Genomic DNA, 25,061 nt, shown 5'->3' with positions numbered 1-25,061 from the left:
TGGTTTACTCTCCCAAATGGCCACAAAATTTGGGCCAAAGCCAGGAGCTTGAAACTGCATCCAGTTTTCCATGTGGGTGGCATGGCCCAAGCACTTGGGCCATCTTCTGCTGCTTTCCCAGGCACATCAGCATGGAACTGGACCAGAAGTGGATCAGCCGGGACTCAAACCAGCACTGTGATAGGGGATGCTGGCATCTCAAGCAGCAGCTTAACCCACTGCACCACAACGTCAGCCCCTCAGAGATTTTTCTTGATATCTCCTTTATGATTATCTCTAGCTTCCTTTTCCTTACTTCTTTTAATACTTTATTTTTCAGCATTCTGAACTGCTTGCAGTTCCCAGAACTCCATTTGTTCTGTCATTTTACTCTAATTTCACATAAACATTAATGATTTCCCTTCCTCTTATGGTCAGGATTTTCTTGTTCCTTATTAAACTATATGTAGTTGTGGCTGAGAATTGAGTACATATTTCTACAGCTCCCATACAGTCCCTCTCCATTGCTATTGGAACACGCAGCTATTGAGGGTACAGTAAATAGCTGCAGAATGAGTATAGCAACAGTCTTTACCTGTCTGCCTCACTTGGCGTTGAGTTCCATCAACAGAAGGATTGTATTTCCCACCTCCATTATCAACAGAGGGCCTGGTACATAGTGAGAGGTCAGTAAATGCTAGCTGATTTTCTGTAAATCCTGATCTGCCCAGAACATTCTGGTATAAAGATGACATTACAAGAGAAGAGAGAGAGGGCTGCCTTTTCACAGGACTGGAATTGGCCAAGATAGTTCATCAGCTGAGATCCTCAAAAAAGAAGTTTCAGTTACAGAATGTACAACTTCATTGACCCTAAGGCTAATTGGCATTTGTTTAAACTGATATTTGTCAGATGACTATACGTGCTTGGCACTGGTTTAGGCTTAGAACACAAAGGCAAATAAACATGATCCTTGTATCTGAACGGGTTTCAAGGTACTAAGGGAGTGGGGAATATACCTGGGCTTGTTCTGTACAAATCAGAAGCAAACAGAGGGCAGACCAAGGAGAGAACAGCAGAAGTAAAGGCACGGGGTCCATGTACCTACTGGCTAAGTCATCCAGTGCATCCAAATGATTGCAGGGTGGGAGTAAAGACTAGAGAATCATGGGCCTGAGAAGAGCTGGCTGTGTCTGGGGGGTGAAGGACCTTGAATGCCACTATAACGCCATCTTGTGAACCACAGATGAGCATAATTTGATAAGACTGCCAAGGAAAGTCATGGAAAGAAAGCAGGGCACCAGTGAAAACTGCGAGAGAGGCGAAGAGAGAAGAAAAAGTTTTGGTCACGGCAAGGAAACGCATTCCATGTGCTAGAAAAGGGTGGAATATTTTCTTGATGAGAGAACCATAATTCCAGAGAACAAAGAAAGAAGGAAAATGGAGCTTGGTATGGTTAAGGACAGGCTAGGAAGGACAGGTGAGCTGGGCAGGCATGAAACAGTGGGAGACACCAGCTGATGCTAAGGGTTTAAAAACTGGCACAGTGAGAGCAGAAATCAAGGATGAGACAGGCAAGCATTTGATAGGTAAACAGGTGGGTCACAGACAGAATAAAAACTCAGGGTTCCTGGCAAGAGTTGGTAAAGTTCGAGGGAGTCTTTTGAAGATTTTTTTTTTCCTTCTAGGTATTGGAAGAAATTTGTAGGAATTAGCATTGGGCTTCTGCTAGCATATGGAGTTGGGATTTTTGTGCATTTTTCCCAAGACTCCCTAATCCTATAGCCATTTTATAAACTTCCAAATACTCATTTTTCCTATTTCTTTTGATGGTTCTTTTGTGCATTGGCTTGTTTTAATGAACCTCTCTTCCCTTACTTAATTGACCCAATTAAAAGGCCCATTTAATATGACCAGAACTAAGTCAACCTAATGAGTTACTTGTATTTGATTGTATTGTATTGTATTTGATTGTTTGTCCAGTGCTCTCAAGTTGTACATGATATACTGGATAGGACTAGAAGAAAATGAGAAATGATTGAAATTTGGGTACATCTGGAAAGGGTTTTAATTTACTGACTCTAAAACCACTGCTTCTCCCTCTTTTTTCTTCTCTGCTGCCATTAAAATCTTCACTGGGAGAAAGCAAGCTGTAATTCCAGTAAGAACTCTGAATAGTTTTACTCAAACCTTAGTAGTCATGGCAGATTTTATTATTGCAACCACAGAATCAAGAAGAAACTTAAAGGTCACCTGTTTTCTGTCTGTTCTGAGGCTTGAATCTACTCCACATCCCACCGCTGGGATCCTATTCTGCTTAGATTCCTCACCATTGCAGGAGCAGCCCATTCTGTCTTGAAATGGCACTGGCTTACAGGAAAAAGGTTTTTAAATGGTAAGCTGATACCGTGCAACCCTTAAGATCTCACTCCTGGGTCTTGTTCAGCTGTCTGGAGCGAGCCCAGCAAATGGAGTTCTTCCATGCATCATCTGTTCTGGCGTCTGAAGGGAACTCTTATTTCCCCTGAACCTATTTCTCCAGTTTAAACCCCTCCAGCTCCTTCAGCTATACTTCAGATATGTTTGCAAATCTTTTGATGCATTCTTATCACTCTCCTTATTAAATGCACTCCAGAGATTTCACTTTTAAAATAGGTCTTCAGATGTGGTATGACCAATTTCAAGGCTTGTGATGTTCTAGGACACGATCCTTATTAAAAATGATCTACATTTAGGCCGGCGCCGCGGCTCACTAGGCTAATCCTCCGCCTTGCGGCACCGGCACAGCGGGTTCTAGTCCCAGTCAGGGCACCGGATTCTGTCCCGGTTGCCCCTCTTCCAGGCCAGCTCTCTGCTGTGGCCAGGGAGTGCAGTGGAGGATGGCCCAAGTGCTTGGGCCCTGCACCCCATGGGAGACCAGGATAAGTACCTGGCTCCTGCCATCGGATCAGCGTGGTGCGCCGGCCATTGTAGGGTGAACCAACAGCAAAAGGAAGACCTTTCTCTCTCTCTCTCTCTCTCTCTCTCTCTCTCACTGTCCACTCTGCCTGTCAAAAAATAAAAATTAAAAAAAAAAAAAAAGATCTGCATTTAACTAAGCTTGTTGGAAGCCATGTCATTCTGCTGACTCATGGTCAACATTCTGTCCCCAACCCCTGTGGTTTCTTTTGTAAGTACTCCCAGCCAAACTGAAAGGAGAAATAAAAGAGGAAATAAGATCTGAGAGATTGCTAGTCTACATTCTAAACTAGTCTCTTATCTGGCTGAAATCAACTCATGCCATTTCTACATTTGATTTTATCAAAAATGAAAAACAAATATATACTAATAGTATAAAATCTTCATGAATGGATTCCAACCTAGAATGCACACTGGGATCACCTGGGGAATATCTTGCTCAATGATCTTATGCTCCCCTACTCCAGTCCTACTAAATAAGCATCACCAGGGTTGAGGTCAAAGCATGCCTAGTTTGGAATAATGTGTGAGGTGACCCTGATTAATCAATATACTTATATACTCAAAAGTGAATTGTATAGTTCTAACTTTGTGCCAGGCGCTGTTATAATCTTATATATTGTCTTAACGCACGTACATACACAGAATTAAACGTACTACCTATTATTATACAGTCAATTTGCACAGTCACTTACCTTTAAACACTAGGGTGGCCCATCGTGCTTGGAGCTCTGAAATGGGCATAATGGCTCCCAGGGGCTGGATCAAGCCTATGATTGCAAGAGTTGGCTTTTCCAGGTTAGGGGGGAAGACCTTTTTATACAGAGATACCTTGTTTTTCACCACTTTGACAGAGTCTTCAAGAAAAGGAAAGGAAAAGCTATAGCCTGTGGCAAAAATAACAGCATCAATGTCATCCTCCCTGGAGCCATCTTCAAATATGGCAGCTGTTTCTGTGAATTCCTTCACATTTCCTTTGATCTTGACAGAGCCAGAAATGATACGATTTGGCAGGTCATCATTTACTGTTGGGTGTTGACTCAAAGCTCTGTGAGGAGAGAGAGAGAGAGAATCAGTACCATGTAGGCAAAATTCTGCTTTTATGGAGGTGGTTAAATAATATGCCAATGGTCTCCCCCTCAGTTTATACATAAGATTCTAAAAAGGTCTAATACACACCAGCTTGAGATCCAGAACAGGATCTCAGAACAGAAACTGGACTCTGGATGGCACTGAAAGGAAGGGTGCTGGAGAAGTGAAGGAAGGAGCATCTTTTTTGAGGAGTACCTGTATGGCTTCTCAAGTAACAGTTATCTTCTGTGATAGAGGATCACAGCCAGTGGTTTCTATCCACGTATCAAGAAGCCTGATGGAACTAGACTGTTAACATTCCGTTTAGTCTCATTTCCAGTTTCAAAGGCCCAAGTGCTAGACCTGGATCATCATTTTCCAAACTATGCAATAAATTACATGTGCATTGCGATTTGCAGTTTATAAATTGCTTTTCCATGCATTAACTTATTTGACCTTTATATAATGCTATGGAAGAGGTAGGCAGTTGTCATATTTCAGGTTTTACAGATAAGGAACCTGAGGCTTGGGGAAGTTAGGTGACTTGCCCAATGTTACACACATAGGGTTTTAGAATCTTTATAAAAACTTTTGTATGAACTCCCTTGAGATACTTTGGTCCTGTTAAGTAGCATTCCATGCATAGTATATGATAAAGGTGCAAATAAATAAAATTAGGTTCCCAATATCTTGCTTTTTCTTAAAAGGGAGTCTTAACCCGTGACTCCTAAATTAATTGGCTCTGGGAATCCTCAGTCCATCATCTGCAGACACAGCTGGCCTGGCTTCAGTAGTACTATATGTTTGAATAGCTGTCATTGCTTTGTTGTGTGCAGTTATGCTTCAATTGTAACCTTTAGTTAGACTGCGTTCTTCATTCCAGACTCATGATTTTGTCTCTCTCTACACCACCTCCTTTTTACTAACAGAACCACCATCTACCTAGCTGTCCAAGCCGTAGAAATGTGAGTCTCATATCTAATTATCAAGCCTTTTCCCTTTGTCCCCTTAACATGCCCAAAGTAATTTTTATCTACTCCCTCTCTTACCTGGATTGATAGCTGTCGCATCCCCCTTTCACACCATTTTTGGAATGGTTGTTCTAAAACATATTTGTCATTATGTCACTCACTCATTTAAACCTCTGAATGGTTTTCAGCTCTTTATTCCAAACTTTTTGTTTAGCAGAGCATGCAAGTTTTTTATGCCCAGTGAAACTAGAGATGTATTCAGTCACTCTTCTACCTTTGCCATTAGTTTAGCTATACCAGGCTAAGTACAACTCCCATAGTGTAATGTACTTTTTATTATTAGTATTATTATTCCAAGACTTTGCCCTTAAAATGGTACTTCCCTGCCCTATTTTCTTGGTTGTCTCCTATTATTCCATAAAGCCTTTATTTTGCAGCCAGCAAAGACATGCATGCTAAAGTAATTGGGGGAAATGTTCTTGGGAAACAGTCTCCAATTATCACCCCACTTACTGTGCATTTCAAAGGGATAAATATCTTCATAATGGAATAACCCATTAGTTAGATACCACCTTATCCCAATGATCAAATCTAGCATTATTAATATGGGATAGGCTGATAGCAAGTGGCTCCCAATGTGACCCACCAAGATGATACATCATATCACCTATGGACTATATGTGCAAAAATATTTAACCTTAATATAATAAAGGGAAAACTACTGTGCAAGTCCAAATTTAAAGACTTTCTTCAAAACCATGCCTTGGAAAATATATTGGATTCTTAGAAATAAGAAAAAAGTTCATATAAAAAGAATAGAGAAGTATTTCAGATAAAGAGGGATGAAAGAGACATGATAACTAAATACAATGGTGTGACTGATAAGTGACAGTATCCGAATTTAAGAAAAAAAAACTATAAAGAATATTATTGAGACAACTGGGAGATTTGAATATGCCAATATATTAGATAATGTATTTTATCCATGTTCAATTTCCCAAGTGTCACAACTGTGTTATGGACATGCAGGAGAATGCACTTTTTCTTAGTATTTAGGGTAAAGTGTTTAATGATTGGGATGCACTGGCAAGTGGTTCAGAGAAAAAGTGTACTTACATATGTATGTGTGCTTAACGGTGTATGTGTAGATCTGTCTGTGTTCAGAGAGGGGCAGAGAGAGAAAGCAAGCAGAACAAAGTGAACCCAGGTACAGGGTATATGGGTTCTCACTGGGGTACTTTTGTGGACTTTCCTGTAGATATGAACGTTTTCAAAATTATAAAATTGGACAGGGAAAAGCATTTAACATCAGCCTCTAGAAATGTTTTCACCATCTACTTTCCTGGCTGTGTGAGGACTCCACCCTGCATATTCTCATAACATTCTATGTCTTTCTTTCCCATTTTTTATTATTTCTCTTCTCATTAGAGTATTTAAGGTACGATCCATTTCTCAGCTCTGCCACTTATTGCTGTGTTGACCTTGTGCAAATTACTTTGTTTTTCTAAGTCTCACTTTTTATATCTTTAGGCTGGAGCTAAAAATAGTATCAACCAATATGGCTGTGGTGAGCATTAAATGAGATACTGCATATAGGTCATTTAGCACTGTGTCTTAAGTCCTCCCAAAACAGCAAGTTGTTTTTATTATTTCTGTTAGTATTATATCTTTTCTCTCTGTATTTCATGCCCATAATAATGCCTGGCTATAACAAATATGCAGTGCTTATTGGAGGAATGAATTAATGAATGATGTTGAATGAATTAATGAATGATGCCTTGTTGTTGAATATTATACAAAAATACCTGATACCTGAGAGAATGAGAAAATGATTAATGCCAAGGAGAATCAGACAGAAAAATACAGACTAGCGGACTTTAGACTCCTTGCGGGCAAGGTGATCTTCAGGTTTCAGATTCTGGTGTAATTTCAGACTCTATGGGTTTTACTAACGAAGAGGTACTGATAAGTGAATGGCCTGCAAAAACAGTCCTTATTCTTGTACCTTGGCCATTACACACGACCTGCATCTTGGGAACATACCTGTGTTTAGGCTTCAGACCAAACATTGCATGGTCAAACCTTTGGTTCATCTTTCTTTCCAAAAATGAATTTGCTATTGTTTCACCAGTAATCTTCTTCAAAAATTGACTAAATCGAGAAGACAGCAGTATATCAATAGGATATCCATGGTCGCCGACACGATTCATGATCCAAGCCCCTCTCCTGGTGCTGAGGAAGACCTGAGGCACAGTAAAAATTGATTGCTTTTGTTACTCTGGCTTATAAATAAACCTTCAAAAGCACCCCTGTTTTCTTCAAGATTATGTTCACTCAGTAGTCTGGCCTTTCAGTCCCTGTGTAGTCTTCAGTTTCCTGACATTTTCCTTCCCAAACACTAAGCTTACAATTAAGTCAGTGGATTCCCTGACCAAGAGCATGTTTTGCTCGGATCCACTGCAGCCATTTGGTTCATGCCATTTTGCCTTCCTGAAAGCTCTTTCCCCTCTTCATCCCCCAAAGCCTATTCACTTTCATGATCCAGGTCAAATCTACCTCCTGCATGAAGACACCACTGACCATTCAGGCTGACAGCTTTCTGCTCCCTGAATTTCTTTAGCACTTACCACTTGTACAACTCACTGAAAATCACGGAATGGAAAAGCTGAAAGCAACTGGAGATCATGTAATCCAAAACCCCTCATTTCTTATTTTTGCCATTGCCATTGATTGAATTATTAGCCCAAAATCCTGTTATTCATAAATTATATGGATACTATATACATATAAATGGATACATATACATATAAACTTTCTACACTGTTAGTTTCTGTCTCTTCAAATGTGTTTTGTCCAGGGTGGAAGGTCTAACCTCCCCAGCACATCATCACTTCCATCTATTGAGATGTGTGACCTGTCAGTCACTGTGCTGAGTCATTTATATTCTTACTTAGTCAGTACAACAACCTCTTGAAGGAAGTACTGTTATCACCATTTTATAGGTGAAAGGCATAGAGAGGATGAACAACTTGTTTGAGATAAAATATATGGCTACCAAGTTGACAGAGCTGTTTCCAATCCAATGCTTAAGAAATGTTTCATTAATTCTTAGTGGAAAAAAATTAAGATTGCTAGTAGGACAATAGGAAGTTGGTCCTCTGTATCCTCTACTGGACAAAGTCCATGTTTGCAATTTCCTTGCAAAAGTATCACCTCTTCTGCAATACACAGCTGTCTGGAATGATCTCCAGCCTTGTCAGATATTGAGTACATTGCCCCATGGTCTTTTGTCCAAGCGCTCATGTGAAAGGATGACCTGTCTATAGAGGGAGGCTCCAGTCCGTTACCCATGTATCCTCCCCAGCCGGCATAATTAAGTGCTTTCATGTTCACAGTTCACAGAATATGTGTGGTTAGGGAACCCCACAGTTTTGTGTTCAGGTTATTTAACTTGTGATGAATAATGTAAATGCTCACAGACTTAATTAAAACATTCTCTACTTGGTAACAATAATGCATACACTACAAGGCCGTTGTGGGGATGAATTAATGATTTTGTGAAAGGTATGGTATAAAGACTTCATAAATGCTTAATGGCTATTCATACTTTTAGTTCTTATTTTAAGAAAAGCAGCAAGGGAAAGTGTTTAATCAAAATAACCTTAGATGAAATTGATCTTTTAAAAGGGGGATATTTTCTCTTCACACAAGCATTATGTCATAAGAATTACACGGAAACTTCCTTGATGAACTGAATTTCTAGGTGTGGTTAGATGCAGCTTCCTTGATATGTACCACCGAAAGCTAGAATGTGGCCACTGACAATGCCCTGCTGTGCGGGCGGTTTTGATATGCACTCTCCCAGGCTCTCTCACCCACACAGCTGCCTGGGCTCTGCCCACCTGCTTTCTTCTTCGACAGTCTCTAATCGCCCAGGGCAGGGAAGCCCTATGCCCCTCAGAGCCGATCATTTGAGAAGCCAAGAATATTTTTTTTTTCCAGGCAGAGTTAGTGAGAGAGAGAGTTACAGATAGTGAGAGACAGAGAGAAAGGTCTTCCTTCTGTTGGTTCACTCCCCTAATGGCCGCTAGGGCCGGTGCTGTGCCGATCCGAAGCCAGGAGCCCTCTCTCCCATGCAGGTGCAGGGACCCAAGCACTTGGGCCATCCTCCACTGCGCTCCCTGGTCACAGCAGAGAGCTGGACTGGAAGAGGAGCAACCGGGACTAGTACCCAGCGCCCCAACCGGGACTAGAACTCGGGGTGCCGGCGCTGCAGGCGGAGGATTAGCCTAGTGAGCCATGGCGCTGGCCAGATAAGCCAAGAATATTAAAGAAGGCTCCTGCAAGGGCCTGCACTATCATAACACCCATGCAAGTTTTTACCTATTCTTTTTTTTTTAAATGCAATAATTTCCTGATAAGTATTCAATGAACTCATGGAATAACATATGCAGTCTCATTTGTATTACACCTGGGGACAGTACAGGGAGAAAGTACTATTGGAATAGAGTTGCTGGTTAAGGTTCACTTAACAAAGTTAGAGCATTAAGCTTCTAGTTTAAAAAAATGGCTTCCAGCATATTTGTGAAGCAAAGCTTTAACTTGTGGAAGAAATACCAGGCAATTACCTCTTGCCAATAAAATTACAACTCAACGAAGACATGGGTAATAAAATGTAGTAATATAGTTTTCCAGGTATTTATAGTGAAGATACTTTTTTCTCAGTTCAAAATCTACGATACAAAAACCTAAGGAGATAGAAATTGCTTTAGGGCGAATGTCACTTTGTGTTTCTTAACTGTGTGCAAAGGCTGGCAAGCTGCTTATATGTGCTACAGTGGAGATGCTCTTTATACTGATCACCACCTTGTCTTTGCAAAGATGAGGTTGTTCCCCCCCACAATCTGGGGAGTGAAAAGGAAAGCTCACCCCCCATCTTCTGAGTGGGAAATTTTCAAGGAACACAGGTGCCTTTCTGACAACCTGAGACCCACTCTGAATGGTGCATTCCAACAACCTCTCCCAGCAAATATTTGGTCTTCCTTCCAGCCAGAGGCACACTCTGAGAAGATGGGTCTGTGGCCAGGAGTTCCTCAGCGTGAGGCCAACTGACTGCTGAGCTATAACTGGTAATCTTGGCTCTTCTATTAGCATTACTCACAGTGTTGTCAACTGAGGCAATAAAGCTAAGCCCTGCATTTGCCACTGGCACTGATGGCTCTGTGCAGACACATGCTCTCCTTGGGTCCACTTCCTAGGTGAGAGCGCAGCTGCAGTGAAGGAAGTAATTTACTGATTCCAACCTGCTTGGCTGTGTGGCTGATCTCCACAGCCAGGTCCCCTCCAGAATTCCCAATGCCAATGACAATGACTCTCTTTCCAGTGAATTTCTCTGGGTTCTTATAGTCTCGACTGTGCAAGTACTGCCCTTTGAACTTCTCAATCCCTGCAAGAGAAGGGAAAAGAGTTACCTGGTGATGGTTCCTGCACTGGATATCATCTGTCAAATCACTTGGGTTTTATGCAGTTACAAGTTCAAGCCTATATTCTCCCTATACTTAGCTGCTCTCTCGCCTATCTGAGTATCTCTGTCCATTTCCTTCTCTAATAGCCTTAGCGTAGAACCTTGTGGTTTCCTTGTCATAATTAGTATGCTTCACTCAGGATCTGTTTGTATTGTGGATTTGCAGTCTCACAAATCCAGAATGCCACAGAAAACCTCCATTCTCATTTGTCTTTTCTTTCCCTCAATACCTATGCCCACTGCAATTAGAATTTATATGGCATTACAAGCTCTAAAGCAGGGATGGGGAATGTCCAGCCCGCAGGCCATATAAGGTCCAGGAAATCATTCAGTCTGGCCCTACCAAGGCAGCTGTAGGTAACACTTGGAACTCAATAAATCTCCAGCAGGCTAATTTTTAAGCTGATAATTTTGTTTGGCCCAGTGAGTGATGTTATAAAACGGCCCTTGACAGACAAGTTTCCCCATCTAGAGTATATATGGAGTACACTTAATTTTTTTTTCAAAAATGAAAATCCAAACCAGAGACTGAAATTAAATTCCAAGCTTTCATTTCTTCCTTAGAAACTCAGTATTTTTGTTTGTTTCATTGCTGAAAAATCCCTCATTCATTCTAGCGGTGATCAAGAACTCTACATGCTTTCTTTTCATCCTTAGAAAAACTGAAGTGCCGGTGCCGCAGCTCACTAGGCTAATCCTCCGCCTAGCGGCGCCAGCACACCGGGTTCTAGTCCCGGTCGGGGCTCCGGATTCTGTCCCGGTTGCCCCTCTTCCAGGCCAGCTCTCTGCTGTGGCCCGGGAGTGCAGTGGAGGATGGCCCAAGTCCTTGGGCCCTGCACCCCATGGGAGACCAGGGTAAGCACCTGGCTCCTGCCTTCGGATCAGCGCGATGCGCCGGCAGCAGCGGCCATTGGAGGGTGAACCAACGGCAAAGGAAGACCTTTCTCTCTGTCTCTCTGCCTGTCAAAAAAAAAAAAAAAACAAAAAAAAAAACTGAAGTTATGGTGAAACTAAATAGATAAGACTTCTAATTTCCTCTAACCTCCCAAATGACCATTATTTCTTTCTCCCATTCCCATGGCAACCACACAAGTTACCCAAACATGTTTCAATCAGGGTAAGCCTTATTTTACGCCAATGCTGGGATCAGAGACCAAAACCCTCCCATTTTTGGGAGGTCAGGTCGCAGGCATGGTTCAAGGGTCTTCCTTCCTGGTAGGCTACTTACCAGGGAAGCTTTCCAGTGGCAGGTGAGCACTGGTGTGATGGCCGGTGCAAACCAGGACCCCATCGAAGACAGCACTCTCCTTTTTCCCTTCGCACTCAGTCAGCACTTCCCATTGGCCCGACGTGGAGAAATCAGGCCGCTTCTTCACACTGCACACAGTGGTCTAGAAAGAAAAGTGAGAGCCCCAGGGGACTGGAACCACAGCTACAACCTGGACATCTTCCCTGACATGAGTCTCTGTGCAAATGTTACACAGAGGGCCAATATCACCAGCGCAACTCCCCGCAGGGATATCTGATTTTCATACTCCCCAGATAAGAACTGTTGTGTGTTGGGCTGTGGTCAGAGTGAGAAAACATCTACACAGCCAACTCAATACAATAGAGTTGGCACGCTAATACACTCTGCTCTGCTTCTAGAAAAGTGCAGATTCCTGGGTCTCTGAGTCCATGCCCCAGCACACGACAGCACCGGAGTAAAGCGCCAGCCTCCAGGACACTTCATGGACTCAACGCCCATTCCTCCTCCAACCCTCAGACACCCTAAGGTCCCTGATGTCTTAATGAAAGTCCAGCTCTCATTGGTTAGCCTGAAGTAAGTGGATGAGACATAGGATTCCCTTTCCTGGTAGAGCACAAAAACATCTCAGTGGCTCTCATTTTGTATAAATAAATCTCTCCTAAGTTTCTATAAATGCCCATTTTACAAGTAACCATAAAGAAAGACCTATGAGGTAGAATAGTCAGTGGAATAATTTTAAGCTTTTTAAAAAAGTAATTAGGGGTAGACATTTAGCCTAGCTAAGGCTCCAGCTAACAGCCCTCATGCATTAGGTATCCCTCTTCTGAGTTCCAATGGATGGATCTCTGTAGCATTCATTACCCCGTCACTCTCTGGTGTTTATTAATTATATTTATAATAAACATTTTTCTCTTTATCTAAGCTGCAGTGCTGATTTTTTTGTCTTTGTTATCTGCACTGCTTAGTATGGAAACAGAGTTTTCCCATACGTTGTTTAAGCCAATGAGGAGGCGCACCACTGGGTTGTAAATGACTTACTCTGGAAGTTGTCACTGATGTTATCACTTTATTATTGTTGTTAAAGGCATGATTACCAGAATTATCAGAAGGCTAAAGATCTGGGCTTTTTCCCAGCTGTCAGAAATAACTGTTCATTTATGGTCATGATTAGAAATCACAGAAAACGGGCCGGCGCTGCGGCTCACTAGGCTAATCCTCCGCCTAGCGGCGCCGGCACACCGGGTTCTAGTCCCGGTTGGGGCGCCGGATTCTGTCCCGGTTGCCCCTCTTCCAGGCCAGCTCTCTGCTGTGGCCAGGGAAAGAAATCACAGAAAACTCATGGAAGATTGTAGAGCAGGAAATGATCTAGTACAAGCTTATTTTACAAACAAGGAAACTAAGACCAACTGAAGCTAAAGAATGTGCTTGTCTAATTTGCTTGTCCATAGTGAATGGTAAACCAGAGACCAGAATTCAGACTTCGGTTCTCCAGTTCAGTGTTGTTCCTTCTACATCAGAGTTCATGTCTTCACTTTATCAATGACTTCCCAATAGTTACTTCACCGGGTTACTGTGGTGATTGCATGGATATAATGTGTTGGAAAGTACTTCACAAAGTACAAAAAGGTTAAGCAGTAGTGAACAAACTGTTTTAAAGTTCCCACCCCTATCAGTCCTGTTCCACCACTGGGGAAACATTTCCCCGAATCTGTTTCCTTGCAATCAAACACTACAGTGTGAGATGAAGGCAGTGAAGACACGCTGGCAGATGGCTTCCTGTATCTGCAGCCACGTGAAAGACAGGCCTTTCTGTGAATATTTTGTAAGATCCTGAGAGGCCAGAGGGGCATCTCTGCCTGGATAGAACAAATATGTGTGCGTATCAAGTCAATCCCTAGATGTAAGCACTATTACATAAAGCCACGTCATTCATTGACTTGACAACTCCAAACATAAAGATACCCACAAGACTCCCTACCTTAAACTGAATATACTTCAGAAGACCAAATTCTTTGGCGTACATCCTGAAGTACTCCAGGACCTGGGAGTTGTGCATGAAGTTAGGAAAATGATCCGGGATGGGGTAGTCACTGAAGCACATCATCTCCTTGGAGGTGTTGATGATCACGGATTTGTAGATACTGGCCCTTCCTTCGTCGGGACTTTCCTGCAGTGAAGAAGCCGCAGGAACTTGAGAATGAACTTCATGACTTACGGATACTCAATAAACATTGGAAAAAGTTTGCTGGAAGAAAAGCCAATTAAAACAAAATACAGGCACACACCCCTACACATCTTCCAGGATTTGTGCCCTTATACAGCTCCTTCCCATCGAATCTGGTAGTGTCTGGTTGGGAGTCTTAGAAACCTCACGCTGTCGTGAAAGCCAGCAGCCCTGGAAGAATTCCAGCTACCCTGAGACGACCACGCTGTGAGGCAGCCCAGCCTAGCCACATGAAGACAGTGTCTGTGAGAGAGGTGCAGCGGTCTCCAGAAATCCTAGCTACCCCAGCTGAAGATCCAAACACATGAACGCAGAGGCCACGTCAGAGTCCAGTCTCAGCTGTCATCTGATTGCAATCACCCGAGATTCTAGAGGACAGCTGCCCAGCGGAGTGGCAGTCTTTTAAATAGGGACTTAGCAGCCAAAATGGTAGCACAGGGAGTTAAGCCACCACTGCAACACCAGAATTCCATACTGAAGTGCCAGTTCAAGCCCCACTGCTCCACTTCTGATCCAACTCCCTGCTAATGTGCCTGAGCTTGGGTCCCTGCCACCCACGTGGGAGACCCAGATGGAGTTTCTGGTTCCTGGTTTACGCCTCGCTCAACTTCCAGTTGTTACAGCTATTTGGGGAGTGAACCAGCAGACAGAAGATTCCTCTCTCTATCTCTTTCAGTCTCTCTCTCTATATATAGCTGTGTCTTTCAAAATAAATAAACATAAGCACATTTCTAAAAACAAATTAAGAAACAGCAGAGACATTTTGGAATTAAGAAGCATCTAGAGTTGGGGGAGAAGAGGCACATTCTTAACTTGTAAATTTTATTTCATTCATTGAACAGGTGTTTTTAAAGTTCCTCTGTAATAAAAGACTGTGTTAGTTCCTGAAGAATACACACCTGTCCCTGTCTTCCAAAGGTTCACTGTTGAGTGTAGGGAGTTCTCACATTCTCCACAGCAGGTTTGTTGGGGTCATTGAATGAAATTAATTACAGCTCTTAAACATTACTCAGTTATTTGTACTCCTTTTTCCAGTTGCTGGCACAACAAAATATTATCTTGTGTCAACAAAAGTCTTCAAGTGCCCACAACCACCTGATTGGATCCCAGGTAGGGTGTTTCTTTCTTTTTTTTTTTTTTAAGATTTTATTTATTTATTTGAAAGAATTACACAGAGAGAGGAGAGGCAGAGAGAGAGAGGTCTTCCATCCACTAGTTCATTCCCCAGTTGGCCACAACAGCCAGAGCTGCGCCGATCTGAAGCCAGGAGCCTGGAACTTCTTCTAGGTTTCCCACGTGGGTGCAGAGGCCCAAGGACTTGAACCATCTTCCACTGCTCTCCCAGGTCATAGCAGAGAGCTGGATTGGAAGTGGAGCAGCCGGGTCTCGAACCAGCGCCCATATGGGATGCTGGCACTTCAGTCCAGGGCGTTAACCCATTGTGCCACAGTGTTAACCCTCAGCTTTACAGAGAGGGAGCAGAGCAGCACTGGCTCAGCTTTGGGTCTCCTCTTGAAGTTTACAATTTCCTGCCACCAATGAATAAATCTGCCCTCTACAAAGTTCGCACCAGGGTCGCATTTTCTGCATAGACACAAGGCTCACACATATGAGTGAAGTTCATGCAAGGAAAGGGGGAGCAGGGGATGAGGGTGGGGGTAACTGGAGCTAAAGGAATTAGAGGCATTGGTAAGGACAGAAGAAAAGAGGAAAATGACTCCCCTTCAGTGGGCCTTCTGTTCCCGTGTCAGACTCTCAGAATCTCATGCACAGATACTCGTTGAACTGTTATACACAACCTTGTCTGCACACTAGAATCATCTGGAGGCTTTAAAAAATACCAGTGCCCGGGCTACACCCATCAGACCCTGTGTTAATTGCTCCTTGTCCAATGTGTGGACAGGTTTGAGAATGTGTAGGAGGTTCGACAGAGCACAGGAGCGCTTACAGCGCCAGAGTTTATCCCACTAAGTTACAAAGCCCTTTCTGATCCATCCCTAGCTAGACTGCCAAACACCTGAGGGCAGTGTTGGGAAGTTCTTTTATGTATTTAAGTCTCTACTTTATCTAACATAATCTGAGGTCCAAAAGCCTTTACTCAATAAACTGATATTGACTTTGCTTTAAGACTGCACTGTCATCCTCATTTCTGACCTGGGAAATCTAGGGTAGAGGCTATGGGGCGAAGGTCCTTCACGTGGGTTATGCATTAGAAAACATCCAAGCAGAGAGCTAACTTATTGGAGCCTCAGGCCAATAAAATCATAAACTCATGGATATAGATTGATGACATATTTGTTAAAATTCTCCAGCTGATTCTTCAAAGCGCAGCCAAAATGTAGAACTATTGTTCTGTTAAGTGTTTTTGCATCCATTTGTTGTTCTATTCTTTTTTCCCTCTAGTTTTTGGTGGAGGGAGGAAGAGTTAGTTACAAAATTCGCGGATTTAAAGTAAGAGGATGTTTACTATTTAATTTAATATTTAAACTAACATTTGTTAAATATGCCACATTTTACATTATGTTGTATCCTTATTCTTTTTTATGTGATACATATAATTTGAAACTTCATTATGTGAATCTAGTTATCTGATCAGCAGCATCAACATGCCCTGGGGCTTGTTAGAAATGCAGAATTGTGGCACCATCCCAGATTAATGAATCAGAATGTACATTTTAGCTAAATTTCTGGTGTTTCATGGGCGTATGCAAGCTGGGGAACACTGATTAGGTACACTTTAGGATTTAAAAAGAAACCCAGATTGACTGAGGAATATTAAAAAATTTTTTCCAGTATTAAGTACTTATTAAATTCTCAAAATGTCATAAAAGTTTATCATTTTTAAAAGATTTATTTATAGCTGGAAGGCAGAATGACAGGGAGAGAGATGGAGAAACATAGAGACAGAGACAGGGGGAGAAAGGAAGAAATCTTTCATCTGTTGGTTCACTCCTAAGATGGCCTCCACAGCCAGCGGTGGGCCAGGCTGAAGCCAGGAGCCAGGAACCCCATCTAGTTCCCTCACACAGTTGGCAAGGATTCAAGCCCTTGAGCAATCATCCACTGCCTTCCCAGGCACATCCCCGGGAAGCTGATCAGAGGTGAATCAGAGGCGGAGCAGCCACGACTCAAACAGGCACTCCAACGTGGGATGCGTGTCACATGAGGCAGCTTAACCTGCTGTGCACAACACTAGCCCCAGGTTTATCACTTTCAAGCTACTTCATTCATTAAAGTAATTTGGGGGAATGAAATTCAAGCTGATACATATAACATTAGCACCCACTTGCCACCATAAGCTTGATCTTGAGTGAGGGAACAGATAAAGAATTAATTGAAATTAATGTCTTGACTAATCTATACAAGGCTACAGTAATCTATACAGTTACTGGTAGCATTCAGTAATAACAAGTGCAGGCTAATGCCTGTCTGGCAGGTAGAGCAGAGAAAGAGGAATAAAGATAAGGAAAGAAAAACAGTGGCATCTAATAAAATATGCCTGTTTGGCAGACAGAATAGGAAAAGAGGAAAATACAAGTGATAGATAAGTATCTGAGAATCATACACACTGAATCCCAGGGACCTGTCACAAGAAAGAGAACATGGAAGCCCGGGTGTCTTCCTGGCCCCCCATGGCAATGGGATGGAATGGGCCATTCCTGTATATGAAAAGCTTGGGAAGAGGAAGAGCAGGACTCCAAATAATAAGTAAAGGAGTGGTAAAGAAATAGATAGTAGAGAACATTCCCAAGGAAGCTGCCATCAGCATGTAAAAATGTTTAGTCTGAATAATGGGTGCTTTAAAACTTCGGGTGCCACAGCTGTGGAAAATGGGAGAATGAAGGTGTTCACCTCCATAACACACTCTGAGCAGCCTCAGACAGGATGTTTCTCACAGATTCACTTACTGAACATACCAGGAACCTGCTACGTGCAGACATCATATCTGGCTCTGGAAATAAAATATTGAATCACACAGGTGACATCTGTCTTAACAGAGGTCACAGCACTATGTTAAAAACACAGCTCATTTGTTTTCAAGGCACAAATTTATAAGGTGTTGAAATTTTTGACAAGAAGATAATCAGAAAGAAAAATAAGGTGCAGTGGGTTAAGCCTCCGCGTGCAGTACCAGCATCCCATATGGGTGCTGGTTCAAGTCCTGGCAGCTCCACTTCTGATCCAGCTCCCTGTTAATGTGCCTGGGAAAGCAGCAGAAGATGGCCCAAGTACTTGGGCTCCTGCACCCAAATGCAAGACCCAGATGAGGCTCCTGGCTTCTGGCTTCACCCTGGCCCAGTTCTGGCTGTTGTGGCCATTTGGGGAAGGAACCATTGGATGGAAGATCTCTCTGCATATCTCTCTCTCTGTAACTCTGCCTTTCAAAAAAATAAATCTTTAAAAAAAAAAAAAGAAAATCCAAGTCAAGTCTTTAGCAGAGAATAAATTTATACTATTTTGGAGAGGAAAAAAAGAAAAAGAAAAGCTCCAGAAACCTGATAATTAGGCAGGATGATGTACACCCTTCCAACCTCCTCCTATCTTCAACTGATTTCATGCCAGTACAGTAACTGCCAAACCTGCTAGGCTACTTGGCGGAGACACCAAATGTGCAGGAACCACTGTAGGCATATTGAATCACAAGTGGCTTGAAATTCTGTGCTGATGACACTGTAATAAGTCACTGCCATCATCATTTATTTACAGAAATCTAGAGAGGCATAATGATTTGCCCAAGGTTACACAGCTTGTAGATGACAGACCTAGGATTGCAAATCCAGGACTGTACTCTTTTTTTTTTTTTTTTTTTTTTGACAGGCAGAGTGAAAGTGAGAGAGAGAGAAAGGTCTTCCTTTTCCGTTGGTTCACCCACCAATGGCCGGCGCACCGCACTGATCTGAAGCCAGGAGCCAGGTGCACTTCCTAGTCTCCGATGTGGGTGCAGAGCCCAAGCACTTGGGCCATCCTCCACTGCCCTCCCGGGCCACAGCAGAGAGCTGGACTGGAAGAGGAGCAACTGGGACAGAACCTGGCGCCCCGACCGGGACTAGAACCTGTGGTGCCGGCGCCGCAGGCGGAGAATTAGCCTGTTGAGCCCGGTGCCAGCCAAGGACTGTACTCTTAACCTCTACTCTACATTGCGGCTGGATTTCAAGGGTAGAATCTCTCCTGATACTGAAACTAATTAACATGCGATTCAGCCTTTGGCCAATACTGATCATGATAAACCATAGGAGTCTACTACAGGGATCTGAATAAAGACTATTGTCAAATAGTCCCAAAACAGAGTCCCAGATGCAAAAAGACTGTGCTTCTGTTAAATTAAAGAATACTACAGGGCTGGTGCTGTGGCATAATTGGTAAAGCCACTGTCTGTAGTGCCAGCATCCCGTAAGGACACCAATTCGAGTCCAAGCTGCTCCACTTCTGATCCAGCTCTCTGCTATGGTCTGGGAAAGCACTGGACGATGGCCCAATTCCTTGTGCTCCTGTACCCACATAGGAGACCTAGAAGAAGCTCCTGGCTTCAGACTGGCACAGCTCCGGCCATTGCGGCCAATTGGAGAGTGAACGAGCGGATGGGAGATATATCTCTCTCTGCGTAACTCTTTCAAACAAATAAATATATTTTTTTTAAATACTACTATATAGGGGCCGGCACTGTGGCATAGCCAGTTAAGCCCTGCTGTGATGCTGGCATCCTATGTGAGATGCTCCATTTCTGATCCAGTTCTGCTAATGTGCCTGGGAAAGCAGTGGAAGCTGTCCCAGGTGTTTGGGCCCCTGCACCCACGTGGGTGACCCAGATGAAGCTCCTGGCTTCACTCTGGCCCAGCCTTGGCTGTTGCTGCCATTCGGGTAGTAAACCAGCAGATGGAAGACCTCTCTCTCTCTCTAACTGCTTTTTAAATAAATAGATAACCTTATTTTTTTTTTTAAAGAATACTATAGAGCCACTTTTAAGTAGCCAATCAACAGTTAGTATTAATGAAAATGAAATCGCATCTGAGACACCTCGATACAATTTAGTGGTTGAGAAAAATCAGCTTTTAAGCAAGCCCAATGCATGCCAGTTTGGAGGACAATAAAGGTGATTATATTCTTTGGCATTTAAAAGCTTAACTAGGGGCTGATGTTGTATTGTAGCAGGTAAAGCCATCGCCTGAGATGTCAGCATCCCATATGGGTGCCAGTTTGTGTCCTGATTGCTGCACTTCCAATCCATCTTTCTGTGTCCAGATTTCCGCTAATAGCATGGGAAAAGCAGCAGAAGATGGCCCAACTGTTTGGACCCTTGGCACCCATGTGGGAGACCCAGATGAAGCTCCTGGTTTCAGCATGACTCAGCCCTGGCCGTTGCCACCCCTTGGGGAATGAACCAGCGGATGGAAGATCTGTCTGTCTGTCTCTTTTTTTTGACAGGCAGAGTGGACAATGAGAGAGAGAGAGACAGAGAGAAAGGTCTTCCTTTGCCGTTGGTTCACCCTCCAATGGCCGCTGCGGCCGGTGCACCGCGCTGATCCGATGGCAGGAGCCAGGTACTTATGCTGGTCTCCCATGGGGTGCAGGGCCCAAGCACTTGGGCCATCCTCCACTGCACTCCCGGGCCACAGCAGAGAGCTGGCCTGGAAGAGGGGCAACCGGGACAGAATCCGGTGCCCCAACCGGGACTAGAAGCCAGTGTGCCGGCACCGCAAGGCGGAGGATTAGTCTAGTGAGCCGTGGCGCCGGACTGTCTCTTTTCCCCTGTCTCTGGAACTTTGCCTTTCAAATAAAATCTTTTTTAAAAAATAAGCTTAACTATCATATAAGTAGCTTATCTTTTAATACTATTAGAGAGTTCCAGGGCTGGATATGTTTATCAAAACAATTAAATTTTATGACTGAGTATATGCAAGGCCAAAAAAAAAAAAAATCCAGTTACAGGTGTCCTCTGCCCCCTTTCAGAGAGAGAGGACACTGGACTGGACTTCTCGAGGGGAAAGTTCAAAACAAGGCTTCCAGACTTTATATTCTACTAGAGGACTAAGCCTGTCAAAGAAGTACTTAAGATGAACAGGAGTGTGTGTGTGTGTGTGTGTGTGTGTGTGTGATGAACAGACAAGCCATGTTAGAGAAAATTGAAAAGGGAAATTGGCCAGACAGTTCCAGCACACTGGCCTCTTACTGACACAGACGGGAAGCAGCCACTCCGAATGACCCAGCCCCTGTTTGCCAGTGTTTGTTACTTTGTTATTCCTAGTTTGTTCTCTTCTGGATAGCAGCAAAACTCAATGGCAATCAGGAGAGAAGCAGAGAGTGCCCATTTTGCTGCAGTCTAGGGAAAGAGGAACCTGCAGGAAACCCGAGGGGTGGCTTTGAGAAGACGTCTGTCTGTCTGTCTACAGGCTGAGTTCGGGCAAGGTGCACTCGCGTCGGCCCAGCACACTCCCTGACACCGGGGGCATTCTCCCGCTCCTCGCTGCAGGGAGGTGTACCTGGAACCTCCACAGACCTCCGATGTCGTCGGTCCTTTCGAAGCAGACGGGCTCCAAGCCCTCTTCCAGGCAGCACTTGATGCAAGCCAGCCCGCTCGCTCCCGCCCCAATCACCGCCACTCTTTTCCCGGCCATGGTCTCCCGGCAGCGTCGCCTGTCTTGCGTGGAAGTCACTAGTCCTAAAGAAAAACAGCAAAAGAAGGAGAGCATGCATCAACCCACACGCTTCAAGGAAGACCTCGGCCAAGGCATCCACTTCGAGGCCACAGGGAGAGGAGCCTCCCAGGAAGCCCGACCCGGCCGTCCCGCGGCAGCCGCCCCGCCTGGGATCGGACGGCCGAGCGCCCGCACGGAGCCCAGCTCGGGAGGCGGCGCCGCGCCGCGCACTGGCCCTTACCGAAGCTCCGCGATGTCCCGCCGCTGCGAGCCGCCGGATGCTGTGACTTCGAGCTGCGATCGGGGAAATACAAGCAACCTAGCACAGACTACAGCCCGGGCGCGCGGGGCGGGGCTTCCCGCTCCACCGCCTCTCGGCCAACGGCCCGCCCACCCTCGCTTTTTTCACTGGAATGAAACCTTCAGGCAGAAGTGACACGCGCAAAGTCGCCGATTCTCCGCCGCTGGGGCCGCAAGCTGACCGACCCTCGTCCGACACAGCGCGGCGCCCCGGCTGCATCCCGCCCGGCGCCCCGCGTCCGCCGAGGACTTCCTGGGTTGTGCCTTAAAGTGGTAAACAAGCCTGGCTCCAAGTGCTTAGGGATGTTAGGACAGGTGACAGCGAAGGGCCTACACCCCAGGTTGAACTGGGCCGGGTGCTGGGGAACAGCGAGGAATGCGCTGTTTCCTGCTTGCGGGAGTTCAACAGTTTACTGGAAGAGAAAGAAACACAGACAGATTGCAGGAACAGAAGCATGCCTCTTCTCTGCCACAATATTCGCTTCTAAAATGCAAACAAGATATTCTAATAGAAAACCTCGTAGGACGGCCAGTGTAGCAGATGTTGGACTCCACACACTGGGTCAGTGTTCTATTTTGAGAGATGGCAGGTGCTGTACAGGGCACAGGTTGTGACTCTGCCAGGCGATGTTCCACGTTCATGTTCTACCACTGCCTGCGTCAACTCTTCTCAAGCGGGTTCCGTGCCAGCCAGTGCCAGGCCTGGGTTTCGACAAAGTGGTCAATGGTCAGTGTTTTATCAGGGCTTACGTTGTAAGGTTCAAAAAGCTTCTTGCAAATCAATCCCTGTAATCATCTCAACAACCCCATGAGATTAAGCACTATGATCACCCTGAGTTTGCATTTGGAAAATACAGGCACAGAGAAGCTAAGTAACCTACTGAAGCTCACACAGTGAGCAGGTGGAAAGGAAGGCATGCAATCCGGGCAGTCTGTTCCTACATCGATCGCTACACACACTGCTCCTGCATCCTGGTAGTTTGACTAAGTTGGCCACAACTCTCATCTTCCATTTCTCTTCTCTCCGTTGCACCCCTTTTCTCTTTGTCTAGGCTCATGTATTGGTCAGTGTTTTAGTGGAACTGCCCTTAGCGTCCCTTATTGTGACTACCCTAAGAGACATGTAAAGATGAATGTGTGAGGGGAACAGGTGTGTTGCTGGCCCTGCAGTTGACACACCAGTCAGGAGGTCCACATCCCACATCAGAGTGCTTGGGTTTGAGTCCAAGCCCTGCCTCCCGAATCCATCTTCCTGCTATTATGTACCCTGGGAGGCAACAAGCGACAGCTCAAGAAATGGGGCCCCTGCCACCCCTAGGAGAGGCCCAGGCTGAGTTTCTGGCTTCTTGCTTTAAGGCTGGCCCCTCCTGGCTATTGCTGGCATTTACGGAGTGAACCAGAAGATGGGAAATCCCTCTGTGTTTCAAATAAAAATAAATGAATTAAAAATAGGTCTTTAGCTTGGGGAATCGTTTAACTCTATCAGAAAGATTTCTGCCCCATGTAAGATTTGAATTCCATGAAATTATAGTAAACACACACAGTGGAGAACACGTGGCAGCAACATCTCCCAGTGGGAGAATGAAAGGAAGGAGGCTCAAGGATAAAAATACATTTTCCTCCCCAGGAAAAAATAAAGTTTTTACTAGTTGATTAGTTTGTCAAAGGCATTATTTATCAAAGCATCACTAATCTCTCAATAACCACGGCAAGATGACTTAATTACATAGTTCTTCTTAAAAAGAAAGAAATGTGTCGCTCAGTTTTGCTCTGGATTTTCTTTTCACTTTACTTCAAAAATTTACTTAGTGTCCTCTGAGATTGCAGAAGAGAATGCCTTCTGTCACCACATAGGTTTCCTTCTGTCTAGTACTGCTTTCTCATGGGAAGAAAATCGAAGGTTCTTTTGTGTGCATGTGTGTGTGTGCGTGTGTCTGTATGCAGTTATCTAAAAGTCTCTCCTTTTAGATTTCAGAAACATGATCTTATTCTACTCCTCCCCAAGACCTGTAGCAGCAGAAGGGCCCAAGGATCAGTCATCCTGCTTCCATTATACCATGGTGTAGTGGATGTTGGAGTCTCTGAACCCTAGGAGCCACATCTGAATCAGAGAGAGAGATGATGGCACATCACCCAGAGACATGGAGCTGGGTGAACCGTCTGGATGAGATTTGGGGTTGTCTTCTTTGGGGGAAAGGTGAGGAGACCCAAAGAATACACACAGAATTTTAGCAGCTAGAAGGATGGCAGACACAGATGGGGCTGCCCACATAGGAACTGCATTTCCCAGTTCTCCCTGCAGCCACGCACAGCCGTATGACAGCGTTCTCACTGTGGACAGTTTCTGTTAACCTGCTGAAAGGGGAAGGTCTTGTCCCGGCCTTGCTGCCTTTCTTCCTTCCAGGAGCCTGGAATGTGGATTAGCAGAGGGCCTTTGGGAGCTTGTAGGTCACCACCAGATTCCATCCCTAAAGACTAGGTGTTCTAAATGGATTCTGCCCATCTTGGACTTTACATGAGACACAACTGCTACTTTGGACTTTGTATAGTCACTTATTGACAGCAATTTAGCAGCCCTAGTCCTTAATCTCTGGACCTGCAACTATTTAAAATTTATATATTTATCTGAGAGGCAGAGTTACAGAGAGAGAGAGAGAAATGTTTTCCATCCACTGGTTTACTCCCCAAATGGCCACCATGACTGGGGCTGGGCCAGGCTGAGCCAGGAGCCAGGACCTTCTTCCTAGTCTCCCACGCAGGTGCAGAGGTCCATGTACTTGGGCCATCTTCTACTGCTTTTCCAGGTATGTTAGCAGGGAGCCGGATCAGAAGTAGAGCAACCTCCACCTAGTGGCGCCAGCACACCGGGTTCTAGTCCCGGTCAGGGTGCCGGATTCTGTCCCGGCTGCCCCTCTTCCAGGCCAGCTCTCCGCTATGGCCCAGGAGTGCAGTGGAGGATGGCCAAGGTCCTTGGGCCCTGCACCTGCGTGGGAGACCAGGATAAGCACCTGGCTCTTGCCTTCGGATCAGTGTGGTGCGCCGGCTGCGGCGGCCATTGGAGGGTGAACCAACGGCAAAGGAAGACCTTTCTCTCTCTCTCTCACTGTCCACTCTGCCTGTCAAAAAAAAAAAAAAAAAAAAAAGTAGAGCA

The 25,061-nt window shown here is 44.6% G+C and overlaps 1 protein-coding gene and 1 long non-coding RNA gene across 7 annotated transcripts in view; one reads left to right on the top strand and one right to left on the bottom strand.

Moving 5' to 3' along the window:
- The window catches only part of FMO5 (flavin containing dimethylaniline monoxygenase 5), a 54,288-nt gene that overhangs the window by 11,723 nt on the left and 17,504 nt on the right, over window positions 1–25,061 (bottom strand). For 2 of the 6 annotated variants that reach the window (XM_051856023.2, XM_051856022.2), the window contains exons 2-7: window positions 21,455–21,633; window positions 13,731–13,919; window positions 11,732–11,894; window positions 10,283–10,425; window positions 7,023–7,222; window positions 3,633–3,985 (exon numbers count right to left, since the gene is read on the bottom strand). In XM_051856023.2, the coding sequence (XP_051711983.1) occupies window positions 3,633–3,985; window positions 7,023–7,222; window positions 10,283–10,425; window positions 11,732–11,894; window positions 13,731–13,919; window positions 21,455–21,589 (1,183 nt within the window). In that variant the 5' untranslated portion in view covers window positions 21,590–21,633. 6 annotated transcript variants of the gene reach the window in all.
- Window positions 1–25,061, top strand: part of LOC138850555 (uncharacterized) — a 42,909-nt gene that overhangs the window by 16,415 nt on the left and 1,433 nt on the right. The gene's annotated exons all lie outside the window — the stretch shown is intronic.

The sequence above is a fragment of the Oryctolagus cuniculus genome, chromosome 7, assembly GCF_964237555.1.
Source record: "Oryctolagus cuniculus chromosome 7, mOryCun1.1, whole genome shotgun sequence".
NCBI classification, from domain to species: domain Eukaryota; kingdom Metazoa; phylum Chordata; class Mammalia; order Lagomorpha; family Leporidae; genus Oryctolagus; species Oryctolagus cuniculus.
The sequence above is the reverse complement of the archived record's forward strand: the minus strand, read 5'-3'. Positions and strand labels throughout refer to the sequence as shown.